This window comes from Myxocyprinus asiaticus, chromosome 5, assembly GCF_019703515.2.
Source record: "Myxocyprinus asiaticus isolate MX2 ecotype Aquarium Trade chromosome 5, UBuf_Myxa_2, whole genome shotgun sequence".
Classification (NCBI taxonomy): domain Eukaryota; kingdom Metazoa; phylum Chordata; class Actinopteri; order Cypriniformes; family Catostomidae; genus Myxocyprinus; species Myxocyprinus asiaticus.
In genome coordinates this window covers 55,354,689-55,374,811 of record NC_059348.1, presented here as the reverse complement: position 1 = coordinate 55,374,811, position 20,123 = coordinate 55,354,689, and the positions used below count along the sequence as shown (strand labels likewise).

The following is a 20,123-nucleotide window of genomic DNA, read 5'->3' as shown; positions in this document are numbered from 1 at the left end:
AAATTCTCTCATCATTTATTCACCCTCATGCTGTCTCAGATGTGTATAACTTTCTTTCTTCTGCTGAACACAAATGAAGATTTTTAGAAGAATATTTCAGCTCTGTAGGTCCATACAATGCAAGTGAATGATGGACAGAACTTTGAAGCTCCAAAAAGCACATAAAGGCAGCATAAAAGTAATCCATAAGATTCCAGTGGTTTAATCCATGTCTTCAGAAGTGATATGATAGGTGCGGGTGAGAAACAGACCAATATTTAGATCCTTTTTTTGTCACGGATCACTGAAAGCGTGATGTTAGGAGGACCCAAATGCAAGAGTACAAGATGGGCTTTTAATAAAAGAAAAGCTAAACAGAATGCAAAACTCTAATGGTGGAGAGAAAAGGAAACAAAACCAAAACGATAACAAACCAAAACAAAACAGGAGCCAGAAATGAAAATTCTAGACGAAAAGACTAGACTGGGGATAAACATGACTTGACCGATATAACTGAACAGAGACAACGAACTGACACAAGACAGAGCACACGGGGAGAATATATGGGAGAGAAGTCAGGAGGGAACCAGGTGTTGCAGATGATCGGCTAACTAGGTAATGAAGTAACCAGAGCAACGGGGCTGAGGTCACTGCGATGATGCAAGACTGAGAGACACGTGGCAATACGGAAACAAAACAAAGCCACATGCTCTCACAGATGCACACACATGAATGACACGAGCACATATCGCGCCAAACGACAGACAAGACGGGACATTTGTGAAGGGGCTCGGCCACATGTAAACGGGCAACCAAGACCGAAGTGGCCGAACACGACATGACAACGGATCGTGATCCGGACCTGCAGTGCAAGGTGAGCGCCACGCAAAGCATGCCCGAGGTCGTGAGAGTGCATGCTGCAAGAATGACATACAGTAAGAGCAATGCCCTCGTGCCAGTAACCAACAAGACAAGAGAATGCATGACAGCGTCGAAAGATCGAGCCATGCACTCTCACAAAGACTAGACGAGACACTGAACAAGATTGTCAGAGCTCAGTCACAAAGACAACAAAATACAATCAACAAGTGGCTGAACTCTGACACTTTGTTTACTATAAGTCTCCACTTTCACTTTCACTTCTTTTGTTTATTGGCAATTCACATTCTTCGTGCATATTGCCACCTACTGGTCGGGGCTGGTCAAAGGTGGAGATTTATAGTAAAAAAAAGGACATAAATATCAGTTTTAATCAAACCTCTCAAGGACATGGATTAAACCACTGGAGTCTTATGGATTACTTTTATGCTGCATTTATGTGCTTTTTGGAGCTTCAAAGTTCTGTCCATCATTCACTTGCATTGTATGGACCTACAGAGCTGAAATATTCTTCTAAACATCTTAATTTGTGTTCTGCAGAAGAAAGAAAGTCATACACATCTGGGATTAAACAAGGACGAGTAAATGATGACAGAATTTTCATTTCATTTTTTTGGGTGAAATGTCCCTTTAACTAGGCTAACATTAGATTAACTTCTTACCACTGAAGTGTACAGTTTAGCAAAGGCATCTCTGTTTCTCTTCATCTGTGGTCACTAAACAAACACTTTCATTAAAACTCGATTAAACTTGCATATCACGTTCTGTTTGCTGAAAAATAAAGTCTAAAAATAACCACCAGAGAACATCCTCAACAATTTCTTGTTTATCACACACACACACACAAAAAAAAAAACTCACTGCAGTGTTCTGGGAAACTTTGTTGAAGAATGCTAAAAAGAGCATTCCTTGAACAAAAAAATAGTAAATAAATAAATAACCAAATGGGAACCACACGTTAACGTTAGAGGAACGTTCTGTGTTTGCTTGGATTTGCTCAGTTCATTTTATATAAGACAGAATTTATTTCACAGGGTTTTGTGCTTTTAGTTATTTTATCACTGTACTAACTTTTGTCTTGAACTTTGTGATTTAGGAAGGAAGGACGTTTGCCTGCTGGAGTTTCGGTTCAGGGTGATAAACTGGTCTTCAGACATCCTCTGAATGTGTCTGATGAGGGCGTGTACGTCTGTCAGACAGCAAACAGTGTGGGGAAGGTTAAAGCCGAGTTTAAAGTGGAGATTGAAAGTAAGTGTTTGACGTTTAGAACAATAGACTGTATTCAGTCATGACTAATGCAGTCACACTCCTCATTATCGTATATTTGTAGTTTTAGTCATGATTATTCTGTGTGTTGGTTACTGAAGTCAACATGAAATCAAAATGCACTTTTTTTTAACACATATTCCTGGTATTATTGTGCCTGATACATCAGTGATTTTTCTCCCAATTTGGAACGCCCAATTCCCAGTGCGCTCCAAGTCCTCGTGGTCGCTTAGTCAATCCGGGTGGCGGAGGATGAATCTCAGTTGCCTCCGCGTCCGAGACCGTCAATCCGCGCATCTTGTCACGTGACTTGTTGAGCGTGTTACCGCGGAGACATAGCGCGTGTGGAGGCTTCACACTATCCTCCGCGGCATCCACGCACAACTCGCCACGCGCCCCACCGAGAGCGAACCACATTATAGCAACCACAATGTGACTCTACCCTCCCTAGCAACTGGGCCAATTTGGTTGCTTAGGAGACCTGGCTGGAGTCACTCAGCACGTCCTGGATTCGAACTAGCGAACTCCTGGGGTGGTAGCCAGCGTCTTTACCACTGAGCTACCCAGGCTTGTTTTCGTAATCTTTTCATCAACTTAACTCCGCCTCGGAAACTACTTTAATTTTCAGCAAGCATTCTTATTTCTAAACCATATAGAGACGATTTTGACCTTCCCATCAATTCCTCATGAAGCAAGTCAAGTCCCACCCAACTTTTGGAATTTTCGGAAATGCAAAACTGAAGTTTTCATGTTGACCTTAAAATAGTCCTGAGGGTAAAAATAATCAGTTGTTGGTGTCAACAGAAAATGTGCTTAAAATTAACAACAGGATGCGAGATGCTGGAAACATTTCTGTTCCTTTTCTCTGGACGTTTGTGCTGTTGGTCGTCATTTTATTTCCTCATAATTATTTTCACAGTATCCGTGTAAATTTAGATCATGATGACAGTCAATAGTGACTCAGAAACCATCTTCATTTACACGAAAATAACTTTTCACAATTATACTGACCCCACGTGGTAGTCGCCAAAATCATATAAAGGAAATAATTATATATTGTGAATTTTGTCCCTACTGGAACGCTGTATTGTCCAATCAGCATCCAGGACTCAACTATTTACTATATTCTTTTTGCCCTTTTTAATAGGACAGATGGATGGATTCACATCAGCTATCAGGAGTCAACCAGAGACCCTCCTCATCATTTTGGGGGCATCCGTCGCCGGGGGTTTGGTGCTTGTCATGGTAATCGTCATCATTTTCGTGAACTGTCACCTCAGACGCAAGAACAGGAAGTTGAAAAGGGCGCTCAGCGTCAGAACGTGAGTTTTTGCCGTTTGATCTTAGAAACACGTACAGAGAAACTCTAGAATGTAATTCGGCATGTTCAACACGGTAATGAAATGTGTTCTCTCATCTCAGAGAGGAAATGATCAGCCTCTCACGACAGGTGTCCATGAGAAGACTCAACTCCATCAACTCTGATCCCAGAATACAGGTACAACATTACAAACTAACACAAAAGCGTTCTCTTCTGGTTAGCCAGGGACGTTTTTTATGGAAATGGAACGTTCCCTTTAGGTTTGGAGAACATTCCCCGAATGTTCTCCTAAATTAATGTTAAATTTAATTCTTCAATAAAACAGAGTACCTATGACTTCAACACAATCGAGGGATTTTAAAATCAGACTTTAAAAATGTAATAAACATTCAATTAACCTTTACTAAGCTAACTGAAGTGTGCAGTTTATTGGAGACATCTTTGTTTCTCTTCATCTGTAGTGAATAAACAAAAAAACTTTCACTTATACATCATGTTCTATTTGCTTAAAACGTAAAAATAACCATTACAGAACATTCTGGTTCGTTCAAGTCATGTCAGAATGATCGAAATTACGAGTGGAAAACTCGCGACTTTCTGAGTTGGGGGTGTGTCGATGTCAGAATCATGGCGGAAGCAAATTGTTATTGGTAATAGTTTAGTTTTACTTGAGGATTTTGACTGTGCAGTTTAGTTTGTGTGCATTTTTTTGTACTGTTAATGAAGAATAATGATAAAACTTCCCAAAAAATAAGACTCATTTAGCTCATTCTGACTAAAATCACGTGGTATGTACGATCTCCGACCTCGTAAGTACGAACTTCCCAGGAGGACTTGAAAGCACCATAAGTTCTTATTAGGTTGTCACACACACAAAAAAAACCTCCATGCAACGTTCTGGGAATGTTAGTTTATGGTTATACAAAGTGAAACCTAAAAAGAACATTCCTAGAACGTTAGTAATAGGTTTCCAAAAAAATAACCAATTGAGAACCACACGTTAACTGTGTTTGCTGCACTGCTTGTTCAATTTACTTAATTAAAATGAACTAAAGCAACACAATTCTAGAACATTTGGTCACATCTTGATTTCATTGTGTTCTGTCCATTTAAATTTGTAAAATGGAAGTTGGGACTTCATGAATGCTTTTTGTGGTGCTAATCTAGCATTGATGAAACTGGGCAGGGGATTTCCAGTTTTCCAGCAAGTTTTGAAATTAAGTGGTTTTTTTGGGGGTTTTTTTTATCCCCTTTTCTCCCAATTTGGAATGCCCAATTCCCACTACTTAGTAGGTCCTCGTGGTGGTGCGGTTACTCACCTCAATCCGGGTGGCGGAGGACAAGTCTCAGTTGCCTCCGCTTCTGAGACCGTCAATCCGTGCATCTTATCACGTGACTCGTTGTGCATGACACCGCGGAGACTCACAGCATGTGGAGGCTCATGCTACTCTCCACAATCCACGCACAACTTACCACACACCCCATTGAGAGCGAGAACCACTAATCACGACCACAAGGAGATTACCCCATGTGACTACCCTCCCTAGCAACCGGGCCAATTTGGTTGCTTAGGAGACCTGGCTGGAGTCACTCAGCACACCCTGGATTCAAACTCGCGACTCCAGTGTGATAGTCAGCGTCAATACTCGCTGAGATACCCAGGTCCCCGAAATTAAGTGTTATTTTATGTATTTTTAAGCAAGATTGAGAATAGGAGATATGTTACTTAAAAAGAGTGCCTGTTATGCTGGAGTTTTGGGGTTACAATTGTGGTAAAGAACGGCGCTTGTGTTTGGGACGAGGATGGACTTGAGTGTTATAAGCAGTTGCTATTAAATTGACAGTGTCCTTACAATTGCTCACCTGGCGTATGGGCCAATGAAGTGATGCTCACGTCTAATAAATTATTCAAAAATACATTACAAATGCATTTCCCACAAAACAATTACTTCAATACACCCAGGGTCCAAAACGAACTTTTCACCACACCTGCCAATGGCCGGTGACTTGAGAAAATGTACAGGCCATAAAAATTTTTTTACCGCACTTTGGGTCATTTTTTAATTTTATTTTTTTCGTATACACTACATTTACGGCCCTTCTCTTCAGTCACTTGTTTCCCAGTAAGACGTGATGCATTCAAGTGCTGACTTACATTTATGTTATTGTTCTTGGCAGATACTGTTAACAAATACTTAAACAGGTAGTTAGTAAAATGGACCACAATGTGGCAGTTCACCCAAAAATGAAATCTTGCATCCTCTGTAGAACACCAAAGGAGATGTTAGGCAGTATGTCTCGGTCACTATTCACTGTCACTGCATCTTACTTTCCATACAATAAACATGAATGGTGACTGAAACGAACACTCTCCCTAACATCTCCTTTTAAGTTCAATGGTCATACATAAAGTCATACAGGTTTGCAACAACACAAAGGTGAGTAAGTGATGACAGAATTCTCATTTTTGAGAATCACTTTAAGACTACAAGTCAATACTCAACAGTTACATTAAAAATGGCCATTTAATGTTGACGAAATGCATTAAAAATCTTAACAAATTAAATCCTGAGTGAACCTTGCTTTTATAATATGTATATTAAAGATAGATTAATAATAATATTTTCTTATTATGTAGCCTATATTATTATTAATATATATTAGGCTACTATATTATTATTGTGTATATTACATATTTATTAAAACTGCTCTAGAGAGATAAGAGGTGTTTCTTTTCACCCTGCAGCTGAGCAGATCTGGTTGCATACAAGGCATTATTATTTTTTATTTATTTGTTTTGTTGCTATTTCTGCCTTCTGCTATATTTTATGATGGAGCACCACGATACGAAAGCCGGCAATAGCTTTGTTGATTATAAACAGGAGCGATAGTTTTAATGGATCGCTCGCTTACAGAGAGGTAGTACAACACCATTCTCATGTCGTATGAACAGGTTTATAGACCTGTAACATTTTAAGTTAAATAAATATGCGCTTCATCACTGCACACGCTCACACTAAACTCAACAAGCGTTTAATGAGCTGCCGAAAGCTGCACGTGAGAGAGATGCAGAAGAGCTGAAGTATTCGTCCAGATTGTGGAATTACAGTTTGATACAAAGACAAGATTAGTGACTTGATTTGTTCATCTGAATGGATTGGTTCACCAGTTCTCAGCTACATGTTAAAATGAATAAAATAGTGTGGAAATTCCCTGCATTATGAACGGGGAACATGCCGGATTTATTAAATATGTGCGCAATACCTGCTATCCCTCTAATAATAAATATTATTATAATAATAAAGGTTATTATTACTACATTAAGAAATTACAGAAATATAATTGGAGAACAATTATATTGTTATAACTAATAATAACTAATTATATATATATATATATATATATATATATATATATATATATATATATATATATTTATTATTATTATTATTATATATTTTTTTTTTTTTTTTTTTTATTCATGCAGCAAACCACACAGACATAATAGAAAATACAACCTCAAACCACATGAAATCAACATTTTTTATTTATTTTATTTTTCTCCCCAAGCAATAATCACTCCACCCCACCTGACACAAACAAGCACTCTAGTGATCGGAAGTCAACTGACAAAGACACACAAATAGGCAATAAAACAGGAAATATTTAGACATAGAAATAAAAAAATTCAAAATTAAAAAAAAACTCTGATCCCTCTCCACTTCCCCTCCCCGAGAACCCTCCAATAAGGCCAGATAACCGCCCCACTTCCTAATGAAAATATCCATGATATCCAGCCTTCTGTACACCATCTCCTCAAACAACGCCACCCTACCCAACTCAACGCACCACTCACGAAACGAGGGCGCATCAGACGACTTCCATCCCTTGAGAATTAACCGCCTGCCAATCATCACGCATGTCAGGACCCAACTCTCCACGTATTTATCACCCACATGCAGGACCGCTTCATCCCCCAAAACACACAATCTGGGGCAAAACGAAAACCGTGTGTTGACCACTTCACATACGAACCTCTGTACTTTCAACCAAAACTCTTGTATCCTAACACATCCCCAAAAAACATGGGATGTGTCCCCGTCTTCGATTGGCATCCCCAGCAGGTGGGTGTGTCTTTAAGACCAAGCCTATACATTCTAGAGGGGGTCCAATAAAATTGATGCAAAATCTTAAATTGCATAAGGCACACCCTTGCATCTCTAGATGCAGACTTGATGTTTTTTAAATCCCAGCCCACACCCCATCCTCCAACACCAAATTAAAATCTTTCTCCCATACTCTTAATAGAAGTTAAAGCTCCATCCCCCAAACTCTGAATTAGCAAAGTGTAATACACTGATGCCTCATGTCATTTACCAAAAGCAACAAGCACCTCTCCCAAAGTATCTGCCACTCTAGGGGGTGTACGCTACTCCCAAAAATAGTACAGAGCAGGTGGCGCAACTGTAAATATCTAAAAAACTGAGATCTGGGAATCCCAAAATGTTGAGTCAAATTATCAATGATCTCAACACTCCGTTCTCATATAGATCACCGAGTATAGTAACCCCCTGACAATCCACTCTGACCAGCAGAAGGGGGACTTATCAATACATCATTTTGGGTTCAACCATATGCTCGAAGCAGCTTTCAAATAAATGTCCGAATTAAACACTCTGGACACTTTTGTCCATACCGAGTTCAAATGCGAGATGACTGGGTGTAACTTAACTTCACCGGTTAATTTGATAGACAGGCCCTGCAATGGCTAAATAGGGGCAAGAACTTCTTGTTCAATACAAAACCAAGGAGGGGCCCTCTCAGGTGGAAGCGACCAATGAGCCAAATGTCTGAGACCGAAAGCATAATAATAAAACAAAATCTTGGGTAGGCCTAGCCCACCTTTGTCAATCGGCCTATGTAACTTATTGAAGTGCAATCTGGGACGCTTACGATTCCAAATGAAGGACTTCGCTATGCTATCAAATTGCTTAAAATAAGAGAGGGGGACATCTACAGGGAGAGACTGTAGCAGGTAGTTGAATTTTGGAATACAATTCATTTTAATTACATTAACCTTCCCAATCATCGATAAATGTAGTGAAGCCCACCTGTCCACATCGCTCAAAAATCTTTTTATTAGAGGGTCAAAATTAACTCTAAATCACACAAATTTGCTGGGAATGAAATACTCAAATATTGAATGCCCTGTTTGGGCCACTGGAAGGCGCCCTGCTGAAAAGCTGTTGTCAGAGCCAAAGCTTCGGATTTAGACCAATTGACTCTGTATCCTGAGAACTTGGAGAAGGAATTAATAATTCTGTGGAGGCAAGGCATACAGGTGCATCTCAATAAATTAGAATGTCGTGGAAAAGTTCATTTATTTCAGTAATTCAACTCAAATTGTGAAACTCGTGTATTAAATAAATTCAGTGCACACAGACTGAAGTAGTTTAAGTCTTTGGTTCTTTTAATTGTGATGATTTTGGCTCACATTTAACAAAAACCCACCAATTCACTATCTCAAAAAATTAGAATACATCATAAGACCAATAAAAAAAACATTTTTAGTGAATTGTTGGCCTTCTGGAAAGTATGTTCATTTACTGTATATGTACTCAATACTTGGTAGGGGCTCCTTTTGCTTTAATTACTGCCTCAATTCGGCGTGGCATGGAGGTGATCAGTTTGTGGCACTGCTGAGGTGGTATGGAAGCCCAGGTTTCTTTGACAGTGGCCTTCAGCTCATCTGCATTTTTTGGCTCTTGTTTCTCATTTTCCTCTTGACAATACCCCATAGATTCTCTATGGGGTTCAGGTCTGGTGAGTTTGCTGGCCAGTCAAGCACACCAACACCATGGTCATTTAACCAACTTTTGGTGCTTTTGGCAGTGTGGGCAGGTGCCAAATCCTGCTGGAAAATCAAGTCAGCATCTTTAAAAAGCTGGTCAGCAGAAGGAAGCATGAAGTGCTCCAAAATGTCTTGGTAAACGGGTGCAGTGACTTTGGTTTTCAAAAAACACAATGGACCAACACCAGCAGATGACATTGCACCCCAAATCATCACAGACTGTGGAAACTTAACACTGGACTTCAAGCAACTTGGGCTATGAGCTTCTCCACCCTTCCTCCAGACTCTAGGACCTTGGTTTCCAAATGAAATACAAAACTTACTCTCATCTGAAAAGAGGACTTTGGACCACTGGGCAACAGTCCAGTTCTTCTTCTCCTTAGCCCAGGTAAGACGCCTCTGACATTGTCTGTGGTTCAGGAGTGGCTTAACAAGAGGAATACGACAACTGTAGCCAAATTCCTTGACACGTCTGTGTGTGGTGGCTCTTGATGCCTTGACCCCAGCCTCAGTCCATTCCTTGTGAAGTTCACCCAAATTCTTGAATCGATTTTGCTTGACAATCATAAGGCTGCGGTTCTCTCGGTTGGTTGTGCATCTTTTTCTTCCACACTTTTTCCTTCCATTCAACTTTCTGTTAACATGCTTGGATACAGCATTCTGTGAACAGCCAGCTTCTTTGGCAATGAATGTTTGTGGCTTACCCTCCTTGTGAAGGGTGTCAATGATTGTCTTCTGGACAACTGTCAGATCAGCAGTCTTCCCCATGATTGTGTAGCCTAGTGAACCAAACTGAGAGACCATTTTGAAGGCTCAGGAAACCTTTGCAGGTGTTTTGAGTTGATTAGCTGATTGGCATGTCACCATATTCTAATTTTTTGAGATAGTGAATTGGTGGGTTTTTGTTAAATGTGAGCCAAAATCATCACAGTTAAAAGAACCAAAGACTTAAACTAGTTCAGTCTGTGTGCATTGAATTTATTTAATACACGAGTTTCATAATTTGAGTTGAATTACTGAAATAAATTAACTTTTCCGCGACATTCTAATTTATTGAGATGCACCTGTAGATCTAGTGGGGTCAGAGACGAATAATAAAATATCAACTGCATAAAGCAAAAGCTTATGCGCCACACCTCCCGCAATCACCCCTGGAAAATCATCCTCTTTTCTTATCGCGGCTGCTAATGGTTCCAGGGCAAGACAGAACAATAATGGGGAAAGAGGACAACCCTGCCGGGTGCCCCTATCCAGAGTAAAATAATCTGAAATTAATCCATTTGTTTGTACTGCTGATACTAGGTGTCTATAAAGTAACTTAATCCAACCAATAAATGTACTCCCGAACCCATACATTTCCAAAATCTTAAAAAGATAATCCCTTTCTACCATATCAAACGCCTTTTCAGCATCGAGTGAGATGGCAGTGACCGGAGTCTGATCATTCACCACTAACCACATGATATTGATGAAACACCTGATATTATCAGAAGAGCTACGGCCCCAAATAAATACAAACTTTTTCTCCGTATGTGGCAACATCTCTAAACTCACCAGGGCGTGATCTGAGACTAAGATATTTCCAATTGAGCAATCGACTACATATGAAATGAATTCTATTCTAGAATACATTTTATGAACTGATGAAAAAAATGTATAGTCCCTACCAGATGGGTTCAAAAGTCTCCAAATATCTGCAAGACCAAGATTTTTACACATCCTGTGAAGCGTCAGTGTTGCTCTGGGGGGTTTACACACTTTTGCTTCACTATGATCAAGGACTGAGTCCATCAATAGATTAAAGTCTCCTCCCAATATTATATCATGAGTGGTGCCAGCGGTTTGCAACATCCCTTCAAGATCTATAAAAAAGCCCTGATCATCAGCATTAGGTGCATAAATATTAGCCAAAATCAGCCTTTGTCCCTGAATTTCAACTAAAACAATAATAACTCTTCCTAATTTATCTTTAATCTGTTTGAGACATTTGAATTGTAGATGTTTACTTATCAGCGTAATGACTCCCCTGCTCTTACTTGAGCCAGCACTAAAAAAAAACATGTCCACCCCATATCTTCCCAAATTTTTCAGCTTCCTGTGGGGAAAGATGCGTTTCTTGAAGAAACACTGTCATATTTCTTATGCTTAAAAAAAAGTGACGACCTTTCTTCTTTCTGAGGACCTCTGAGTAATTTCTTTTTATTGACGCACAAGGGTTAAATTTGTGCACAATACCCGCTATCCAGTGCCAAATTTCAGGTCTCTATTATAATAATAATAATAATAATAATTATAATACGAATAATAAAGGTTATTATTACTACATTAAGAAATTACAGAAATATATTTCGACAACAACTGTATTATAATAACTAATAATAACTATATTAATATTATTATACCCAATTAATATTTCTCTAATAATTTAATGAACACAGTATTGCTATGAGATGATCTCACCTCCTCTTCTGTCCACAAAAACCTGGTGTTTAAGATTTGTATAGGAACTTGTAGTGAACATTGAAAGTGAATTTGGAGCGTTGTAAATATATCGGCGCACGTTACCAAACAGAAACCAATGCAACACATCTGTTAATCTGTGCACGAGAACACGCCTCACATGTGCTCAGAACAGAGCTCCACACAAGCATCACGTACAGACTGTTCGATTAAATCACATCACAGTCCTTTGCGGTTTAATATTCACACAAGGTCATATCTTGATTTCGATTTTATTTCACTGGATCGTTCAGCCTTCACAATGCAACAGAAAGACGTGTTGTTTTTGTGTTATTTCACTAATTTTATCTCATCACTGCAAACTCACAACTTGGGTATCTTCTTTTGCTGTGGCCCTGGAGATTCAGTAGCGGCGGAGTGCACACCAGAGCATAAGCACAAAAAATGTCCGTACGCATGCTTGTCAGTTGACGTACGCGTAAGAACATTTTCACATCAGTTTCTGCCTTTAATAAATCCCGATTTGTTCCACGCTTTTGACGGATCAAATCCGTGGAATTTATGTTAACGTACGTTTTATAAATGAGGCCCCTTTTCGTGTTCTTTAACAGTTTCGAGTTAAATTTTTTGTCCCTAAAATAAACACAATTTTAAGATTCTTCTCCTTTGTGTATTTTCGGCATATACAGAGCACGCCATTGTGTCAGTCGCAGTATCAAATACAAGCCAGTCTCTCTGTGATCCATCGTCAGTGAAACGGCACCTCTTGCAAAAACGCAGAGAACCGTCGTGATTTTGTGATGTTTGCATTTTGTCGGCGTAACACCAGGTATGTGTCGCCACATTCTGGGGTTATCATCAATAAAAGAAGGGAAAAGTTTTGACTTCCCAGCAAAACGTATTCTTCCGAAGCAAAGCCATCTTCTACGGTAAAAGTTATTAGAATCGTGACTCAGAACATCTAACCAATCACTGCGCTGACCGCTGGTATCTCATTCACTCCCGTCACTTATGACAGAACAGCCAACCAATCACTGACCTCTACCTCTTTGACTAACGTTCTCACAAACACACATTGTTACAATTCATAAAAAAAGTGTCCGACCAATTGGCAGGAAACGCCGTTTCATGTACTCGCCAACGCCGATTTTTACTCCCATTTGGCGCTTGCCGAGTGTTAATTTTGGACCCTGCACGTCTTCTATGATGAAGATTTTTTTCCAATTACTGAGTTCAAAGTCATTTTTAATGTAAAAAATGTACCATCTGCAGATAGCAAAAAATAAATAAATTAAAGTCTTAATGAAAGCTGAAATTTTTGAAAAAAGAATTGTTGGCATGAGTTGTGCACAATAATATTTTATTATTATCTCTTTAAAAAATAAGCAGTGAAACTGATTGAAAATATGATTTATATTTGAAAAACGTTTGTTCATCAAATCACGTGGTGAAACCAACGTGAATTTTGCCATTTTGCTGTCATGTGATAGAAATAATAAAACAGAGAAGATCTCTTTAGACCCACAATACTGTGACGTTTTAAAAACACACATCATTATTTTTTCGTATCGTTATATATCAATATTTTGACATTTTTATGAAAAGGCCCATTTGGTTCAGGTCATTTGGTGCAACCATGAGAAAACTTCTTTATATTCTTGACCTTAAAAATTCATGATATTTGTAAAAAAATATATATATATTTTTCACCTTGAAACATGTTTGAAATGATTAAGCTGAGTACACTCGTGTATTCAAGGTGCAAGAAACTATTTTAATACCTTTTACTTGATGGTTACACCACATGACATTTTTGAAATCATTAAATCATTTTTTTTATTTTATTTTTTGTATAAATATTTTTTCCCAAAATTTGGAAAAACAACATTAACTCAGTGATTTCATGTCTACGAGTTTGACACGTGTTTTAAACTAGATTTTTAAAATATTTCTAATTTTCATCAGCTCAGACAACCTTATGACTTATATTGATCATTAATAAGATAAATGAAGTTCAACATAATAAAATGTAACAATAAAACTTTAATACAAGTTAAGCTCAATCGACCACAAAAATGTATTTCCACTCGTCCCTCCTTTTTTTATTTTTTTTATTTTTTTTATTTGGAATGCCCAATTCCCAATGCGCTCTAAGTCCTCGTCTCAATCCGGGTGGTGGAGGATGAATCTCAGTCGCCTCCGCGTCTAAGACCGTCAATCCGCGCATCTTATCACGTGACTTGTTGAGCGCGTTACCACGGAGACATACACTATATTGCCAAAAGTATTCGCTCACCCATCCAAATAATTGAATTCAGGTGTTCCAATCACTTCCATGGCCACAGGTGTATAAAATGAAGCACCTAGGCATGCAGACTGCTTCTACAAACATTTGTGAAAGAATGGGCCGCTCTCAGGAGCTCAGTGAATTCCAGCGTGGTACTGTGATAGGATGCCACCTGTGCAACAAGTCCAGTCGTGAAATTTCCTCGCTACTAAATATTCCACAGTCAACTGTCAGTGGTATTATAACAAAGTGGAAGCGATTGGGAATGACGGCAACTCAGCCACGAAGTGGTAGGCCACGTAAAATGACAGAGTGGGGTCAGCGGATGCTGAGGCGCATAGTGCGCAGAGGTCGCCAACTTTCTGCAGAGTCAATCGCTACAGACCTCCAAAGTTCATGTGGCCTTCAGATTAGCTCAAGAACAGTGCGTAGAGAGCTTCACAGAATGGGTTTCCATGGCCGAGCAGCTGCATCCAAGCCATACATCACCAAGTGCAATGCAAAGCGTCGGATGCAGTGGTGTAAAGCACGCCGCCACTGGACTCTAGAGCAGTGGAGACGCGTTCTCTGGAGTGACGAATCACGCTTCTCCATCTGGCAATCTGATGGACGAGTCTGGGTTTGGCGGTTGCCAGGAGAACGGTACTTGTCTGACTGCATTGTGCCAACTGTGAAGTTTGGTGGAGGGGGATTATGGTGTGGGGTTGTTTTTCAGGAGCTGGGCTTGGCCCCTTAGTTCCAGTGAAAGGAACTCTGAATGCTTCAGCATACCAAGAGATTTTGGACAATTCCATGCTCCCAACTTTGTGGGAACAGTTTGGGGATGGCCCCTTCCTGTTCCAACATGACTGCGCACCAGTGCACAAAGCAAGGTCCATAAAGACATGGATGAGTGAGTTTGGTGTGGAAGAACTTGACTGGCCTGCACAGAGTCCTGACCTCAACCTGGTAGAGCACCTTTGGGATGAATTAGAGCGAAGACTGCGAGCCAGGCCTTCTCGTCCAACATCAGTGTCTGACCTCACAAATGCGCTTCTGGAAGAGTGGTCAAAAATTCCCATAAACACACTCCTAAACCTTGTGGAAAGCCTTCCCAGAAGAGTTGAAGCTGTTATAGCTGCAAAGGGTGGGCCGACGTCATATTAAACCCTATGGATTAGGAATGGGATGTCACTTAAGTTCATATGCGTCTAAAGGCAGATGAGCGAATACTTTTGGCAATATAGTGTAGCTTGTGTGGAGGTTTCACGTCATCCACGCTCAACTCACCACGCGCCCCACCGAGAACTAACCACATTATAGCGACCACGAGGAGGTTACCCCATGTGACTTTTGAAACAGTGAGTATTTTAATGTTTACAGATTGACCTCATTGACTTCCATTGTAAGTGTCTCACTAGAACACACATTTGTGCTTTTATTAAAGAAAAGGAGGGACTTATTCTGAATGAAAGACATTCAATGAATGACTTAATTTTTCAACTCTTTCCATGTCTTCTTTGTTATCGTTGTTTGTAGCCGGAAGAGAGCTCGTTGATTCGAGGGGACAGTGTCATGAAAAACAGTGTATTATCATTTGAGGTGAGTTATTGACAGCCAGCACATGTGTAAGTTGATGTCATCACCAGAGGAAACCCTGTTGCTCAAACTGTCTGTCTCTCCTCAGGACCACTCCACACAGAGTGACCCGAGAGGAAGATACGCTGACGGAGAGTATGACAGTCTCGGGCGTCCTGCGATCCACATGTCGTACCGGCCGGAGCGAGCCAGTATGAGGCTGAGAGAGGAAGAGAAAAATGAACGCAGACGAAGAGTCGAATCTTTCGTGAGGGCCAGCAACATGTCTCTGGTGAGGCAATAAATGCATCAATGTATGCAGTGTGTACGAACATGGGCAAACTCATAACAGGAGTGGTTCTGTACGGTTTTCTTTCAGGATTCTGGTCTTCACAGAGATCAAAGTTCTTCTCAACAGAGAGATGTGGAGACGGGTGGAGCAGGGTGGAAACGAGGCTCTCGCAGAGAGATTCACAGAGAGGAACGTGATCAGAGAGATGGAGAGATGCAGAGGGATAGAATTCCTGAAGGAGAGGAAGGAAACTCTTATCAGTTATCTGAAGCCACATCGAACTACTTCCAGTGCAGTAACGATGGACTCACTCCAAAGGAGAATCCAAACTGCATCATACTGCACCCACGAGGACAAATGATCTAACGAACCATAAATGGTGCCATTTGAACTCCAGGAATGAAGATGTAAACAAAGTGTTTTCCGTTCATCATCGGAATATGTAGTTTGATCGTCTCTATGGTCACAAAAGTGACACGGACAGTGTGTTAAAGTCATAGTTCACTTCACGTTTGTCCAAAACAGCATGATGTTCTTTCTTCTGTGGAATGCCAAAGCAGATGTTTAGCAGAATGTTCATGCTGCTCTTTTCCATTTAGTGAAAGCATACAGTGAGCAGGGGCAAATAGCTCTAAGCATTTCCAGTTTAAGCAAAATCGGGATTATAAAGTAACTTTTTTCTTAAGTTTGAAAAGGGTTAGGCTCAAAAGTTACGGACAACAAAGCAATTTTTCACATTTCTTGACCTATAGGTGGCACTGTCACCAAACTTTGCATGCAGTCTCAGATGATGGTCCTGATGAAGCATACCAAGTTTCGTTTCAATATGACAAAGCGTTTCCAAGATACAGTCTCAAATCCTTTTTCATGCCCACCTCGGAAACTGTGTTCACGTAACTTTTGAGCAAAGTTGAAAATCTCAATTCTGCATTATTTATTTTGTGCGAACATTTTTTTTTTCTAGTATTATTATTAGTAATATAAGAGTAATATTATTATTTTTTTACAAACACGGCATAAACGGTTCGTTATGCATGAACATATGTAGCTAGCGTTTTATTTAAGGGGGGCCCTTGCAAGAGGATGATCATATTTGGGGTCCAAAGCATTAAAACGATTGAAAACACCCATTTTACCCTACTTTTAGTACCTTTTTGAGCTCAAAAGCATCTGTCCCTGTTCACTTTCATTTTATGGCAAAGAGCAGCGTGAACATTCTGCCTAATATCTCCTTTTTTTGTTCCACAGAAGAAAGTCATATAAGTTTGGAACAGCATGCAGGTGAGTAAATGATGACATAATTTACTTAAGATGCTTAAAATGAACTCCCTTATATAAGAGGATGTGATGGAAAAATGAAGAATTGCAGGAGTTTTCAAAGTCTTCGCTGGATTATGAGGCGTATCAGCTTCAAAGAGATTTCAGCAGTATCAACATGTGATCTCAGACAGTAGTCGGCATATACTGGATAATTGCAGGCATATGCAGTGTGGTTAAATATACGCCTGAGAACACCTGCACATCTCTGCTGACTCAGACTGACTTGAAGTGAATCTTCTGGACCAAGTCTGTGCAAAAGTTGTGTTGATCATAATTGTTATGCCTCATCTAGACACAGTCTACCTCTGCAGCACTCAAAAATTTGAAAGTGAAGATTTTGGATGTTAAAACACTTTGAAACTTTGACTCTGATGCTTTCAAAACATTGTTTCTTAGAATGGCCCGTCGGCTTCTGGTTCAACCAGTGATGTGATTTTGAGGCCGGAACGAGCTGTTCAGCCGACAAATGGAGTGTTTAGACAATCTATTTTGAAACATTAATTATTTTTGCAACTATGCCACTTGTGCCACCGCAATCACACATTGTACCATTAAAGTTTTCTCCAGTGTGTCTAGATAATGGACAAAAGTCTGGATGTGAGGAGACTGCCCGCGGTTAATCCATTCCAGGTGTTGAAGACCAATCATCGGATGTTCTTGTTTGTTGAGTTTGCACTGTTTGAATTTATAAATCCATTAATTGCCAGTTATTCTATATTTAGTTTTTGTAATGCTGTAATATACTGGCTTTGGAGCTCTTCTCTCAAAGAGACGTTTGGAAACAGGAGGTTTATATTAATAGTATCAATAAGTGGCCGTTGGCTCGCAAATGTATTCTGTTTGACTTAAATTTTGGGTAGAGGCTTTCCATTTTAAATTCAAAACTAAAAATGACTGTAAAATTAAGTATTTCTACTTTATGGTTCTTTCCAAATTTTCTTAACCCTTATGTTGTGTTCCAGTCATTTTGACCTGGATGACTTTGTGTGTGTGTGTATGTGTATATATATATATATATATGTGTGTGTGTGTGTGTGTGTGTGTGTGTATATATATATGTGTGTGTGTGTGTGTGTATATATATACACACACACACACACACATTTAAAAAAAAAAAAAAGATTTTTTATACTTAATCCAATTGGAATAAAATTCCTTGAATTTGTTCACATATTGTATCAGAAAACACACAAACATTTGACAATTTTCTTTCAAAATTTTTTTTGGTTTTATTTCGCTTTGTTACACCTGTTGTGTTCCCGGTCAAAAATGAATGGGCGGGGCAAAAAAACAAAACAAAAAAAAAACAAAAAAAGAATAAATGAGGGTTCGGGAGCCTGTATGTGCATGTGTGCTTGCACTAATTCAATATTTAGTGAAACTATATGGATTATTTGAGATTCATAAACCATTAAAATGGGTCGGTCATTTTGACCCGGGAACGCAAGGAGTGGTAGCCAATGAGGAACACAGCAAAAGGGTTAAAAAAGGGTTGACTTACATTACAAAACTTGCTTTTCACCAAAGTAACATCCATTACAGGTAGTTACTGCTGTAAAACCACACATTTGAAAATGACTTGTGCTAGTAATTGAAACAAAATCAGTGTAAAAAACTTTTAGAATGTATTATTTTTTTCTAATGCAGTGATAGCTAATAATAAAAACGTTTTAACAGTTTTACTGTTTAAAAAAATAGTTGTAAAACTATGGTGTTTTGGCTGTAACTATGGTTACAATGTTGCATTTTTATAATGGATAACCAGATTTTGGGAGCAATTAAATCATTATTCAACAGTGAGAAATATTGTCTACTGTAACACTCTACCAAGGAAACCTTTAACTACTAAAAACATAAAACTGTTTTTTTCTAGTTCTATATTATAATATAATATAGTAATATTTGGAACTGTGGAGTGTTTTACATTTTCTGATTTGTACTGACAGCCAGCACATTGTACTGTCAATTACTGACAACATGAATATAATGGCAATATTAGTTATCAAAGTCTTGTATTAATTGATTAGATTAGGTGATGTAACTTTTTGGTAGGCAAAGTTAAACACAAAAGGGTAGTGATTGAACTGCATTTTTTTTTCTTCCATACAATGAAAGTGAATGGTGACTGAGGCTGTCAACATCTCATTTTGTGTTCCATGAGAAATGAGTACATTAAATGATGACAGAATTTTCATTTTTTGGGTGCACTATGCTTTTAAGTACATAAGGTGTTTTTGCATTTTTTATATTTTCTAATGACACATGATTGTCAAAAGTGTTAAGGAGAGAAAAATAGAGGACCACTGATCAGTGAAAAACTTTAATAAATATTAATGAACATTAAAGACACAGAATTTAATTGAACACAATGTTTACATCTTTGGAAACAGTACAGAGAGAGTTAATTAAAGGCACAGTGGTCAGAACAGACTTCAGCTCTTATAGAACGATTGAGGGACAATTCAGTAAGTAGCCATTGCGGCAACTGATGGTATGCAAATGATGCATAGTTATGCAAATTAGGTAACAACAAAATTGAGTCCTGAACACAATTTCAATCACTGCGGTGCAGTGCTATTTTACAACATTAATTGCCAGGTTAAATTGGACTGTGTGGCGCTAATTTCAGTACAGAGCCCCCTTAGAGGACAGGCAGTGAACTTATTTTATGAAATAGTTTTGCAATCTCTCACAATTATTTTGGGTTCACTCACAAAAGATTTATCCATCCCTTACGAAAACCATGGTGTTACTATAGTATGTAGTGTTTTGGTTTTTCTGTATTATTATTACTATGGTTTTACTACAAATATCTTGGTTAAAATATGGTCACTGTAGTAAAACAAAGTAACATTTTGTGGTATAAAACAAAAATTAACCATTGTAAAACAATGGTTAATTTTTGTAAGGG

General features: G+C 38.9%; 1 protein-coding gene across 1 annotated transcript in view; it reads left to right on the top strand.

Moving 5' to 3' along the window:
• The window catches only part of LOC127441337 (nectin-4-like), a 36,242-nt gene extending 16,697 nt beyond the window's left edge, over positions 1–19,545 (top strand). The window contains exons 6-11 of the mRNA XM_051698643.1: positions 1,955–2,106; positions 3,272–3,446; positions 3,547–3,622; positions 15,562–15,624; positions 15,710–15,892; positions 15,980–19,545. Of these exons, the coding sequence (XP_051554603.1) occupies positions 1,955–2,106; positions 3,272–3,446; positions 3,547–3,622; positions 15,562–15,624; positions 15,710–15,892; positions 15,980–16,258 (928 nt within the window). The 3' untranslated portion in view covers positions 16,259–19,545. The remainder of the gene's footprint in view (positions 1–1,954; positions 2,107–3,271; positions 3,447–3,546; positions 3,623–15,561; positions 15,625–15,709; positions 15,893–15,979) is intronic.
• Positions 19,546–20,123: the final 578 nt, after the last annotated feature.